Source organism: Austrofundulus limnaeus, unplaced genomic scaffold (assembly GCF_001266775.1).
Source record: "Austrofundulus limnaeus strain Quisiro unplaced genomic scaffold, Austrofundulus_limnaeus-1.0 Scaffold419, whole genome shotgun sequence".
Taxonomy (NCBI): Eukaryota; Metazoa; Chordata; class Actinopteri; order Cyprinodontiformes; family Rivulidae; genus Austrofundulus; species Austrofundulus limnaeus.
The window spans coordinates 284,576-286,555 of NW_013952821.1; the positions used below are offsets into that span (position 1 = coordinate 284,576).

At 39.7% G+C, this 1,980-nt stretch overlaps 1 protein-coding gene across 1 annotated transcript in view; it reads left to right on the top strand.

Annotated features, from left to right (window-relative positions):
• cep131 (centrosomal protein 131) overlaps positions 1 to 1,980 on the top strand; it is a gene marked incomplete at its 3' end in the record, with an annotated part of 26,068 nt that overhangs the window by 20,157 nt on the left and 3,931 nt on the right. The window contains 2 exon segments of the mRNA XM_014024339.1: positions 1,346 to 1,463; positions 1,544 to 1,618. Coding sequence (XP_013879793.1) covers positions 1,346 to 1,463; positions 1,544 to 1,618 — 193 coding nt within the window.

A 1,980-nucleotide genomic window follows, 5' to 3' on the forward strand; every position in this document is an offset into this window, starting at 1 on the left:
AATTTAAAATAAGTTTCTATTCTCGGCAGGTTTCTAAGGTTCTTCTTCTACATATTAAAAAAAGTTGTTAAACAACTGAGTGGCGCACTACTGCTATTAGTGGTGAGAAAGTGTATTGCACCTTGTTCAAAATCAGTGCGGTCCCGCAGCTCTCTGTGGCCCAAAGTTAAAAACTGTTGTTCTTTTGAGGCCCTCAAGGTGGTGCTCACGGCCCGCAATTGGTCCACGGCCCATGGGTTAAGAATCTCTGGTTTAAATCATATTGTCAGATATTTTCCCAGATAGGTACTTGAATTTGGGTTTACAGAAGCTAAATAAATTATTTGCAAGTAGATCCAAGCACATAGAGATAACAGGAGTTAACTTGTTGTTAGCGTTAGCGATAGCATTGTTATCACAGGCTAACTACTTAAAATAACTCACCCAGGCAGAAACAAGTCAACAGATATTTAAAGTTTCTTTGGATTATAAATGTTTGACCCAACCTGAAAATAAATAATTGTAGCTTTGAGGCGTTTGAAAGCTTTCATTTGGCTCGTCGTAGCCTTTAACATGAGGTCTGCAGTACCAGATAGTAGTTTATGTTGATTGCCTCAACACCAGGTAAATCCTCCAGATTATATAACAAGTCTTTTTCTATTAAGATAATATGAATCATATCCTAAGTGTAAGCATATTTTTTTGCAATATCTTGTATGTGCCAGTCCATTTAGGGCATTAGCGTACTCGCTGTGTTTTGAACCAGAGCAAATCACTTCCTGCCCCCCAGCCGACATTCACGCGTCATCCGRGTCACGTGACTGCAACCCAGCAATATGTTTTGTCCTGTTTTCTGCTCTTTTTTTTTTTTCAAGTCAATTCAGACTTATTTATAAATTTAAAAAACAACAGGTCTTTACAGAAGTGCTGAACAGTAAAAAAAGTGAAAATTTTAATAAAATCAACAAAGCGAATGAATTTAAAATCATCAGAAGGTGATAAAGGAAGAACAGGACGATAAAATACAAAAATAACTTGATTAAAAGTCGGTCAGAACAGATGTTTTTAAGAGAGATTTAAARACAGGAAGTGATGAGTGTTTAATGTCGGAGGGCAGATCATTTCAAAGYTTAGGAGCCACGACTCTGAGCTTCAACCTGGTTTTTAGGACGACTAAAAGTAGCTGGTCAGAAGATCTCGGGAGCATAAGGTTGAAGTAGATCTGAGAGATAGGAGGCCATGTTGGCATTTATAAGTGAGCAGGAGAATTTTAAAATCTGTTTTGTATCACAGGATCAAAYCAGAGAAATAAGCTCAAACCTACAAGTTCCTGAGAAAAACCTGACGGAGTTTGTTTTTGCTTCAGGCAGCGGGCCGAGCTGGAGGACCTGCGGCGGCAGCTGGAGGAGAACAGCTCCCTGGCCGGACGAGCCCTCAGAGAGGAGGTCGAGAGGAGCCGAGAGGAGCAGGAGCGGAGGCACCAGGTGAGGAAACGTCCCGACCGCCACGTCCTGCAGCCTGAGGCGGGTTCTGCAGCTCAGACGTGAGTTCTGTTTGCTTCCAGGTGGAGATGAAGGTCCTGCAGGAACGACTGGACCTCGAGAAACAAACGTGGGAAGAAAACTACAAGAAGAAGGAGGTTCGTTTTTCCAGCATGAATCTGAGCAGCTGTCTGTAAAAACTAAATAATATTAATGTTTGTCTACACTGGGCTCTAATCTGACATGAAAAATCTGGAATTTACTGTGTGAAAAAGACAGAGTGTTTCCAGATTTTATTACATTAAAGGGGCAAWATTATGTGTTTCTCAGGCATATATTTAAATTCTATACCATAATAAAGTAACTGTCACCTTCAGTTATTATTAAAATGCTGTTTATATGTTTTAATCAAAGATAAACTTGACTTCTCATACATTTCCATTTCTAAACACCTTGAAATTGGCCTCTGTCTCTTTAAAGAGTAACTTACCCCAAAATTAACTTTTTTTGGCTGATAAAC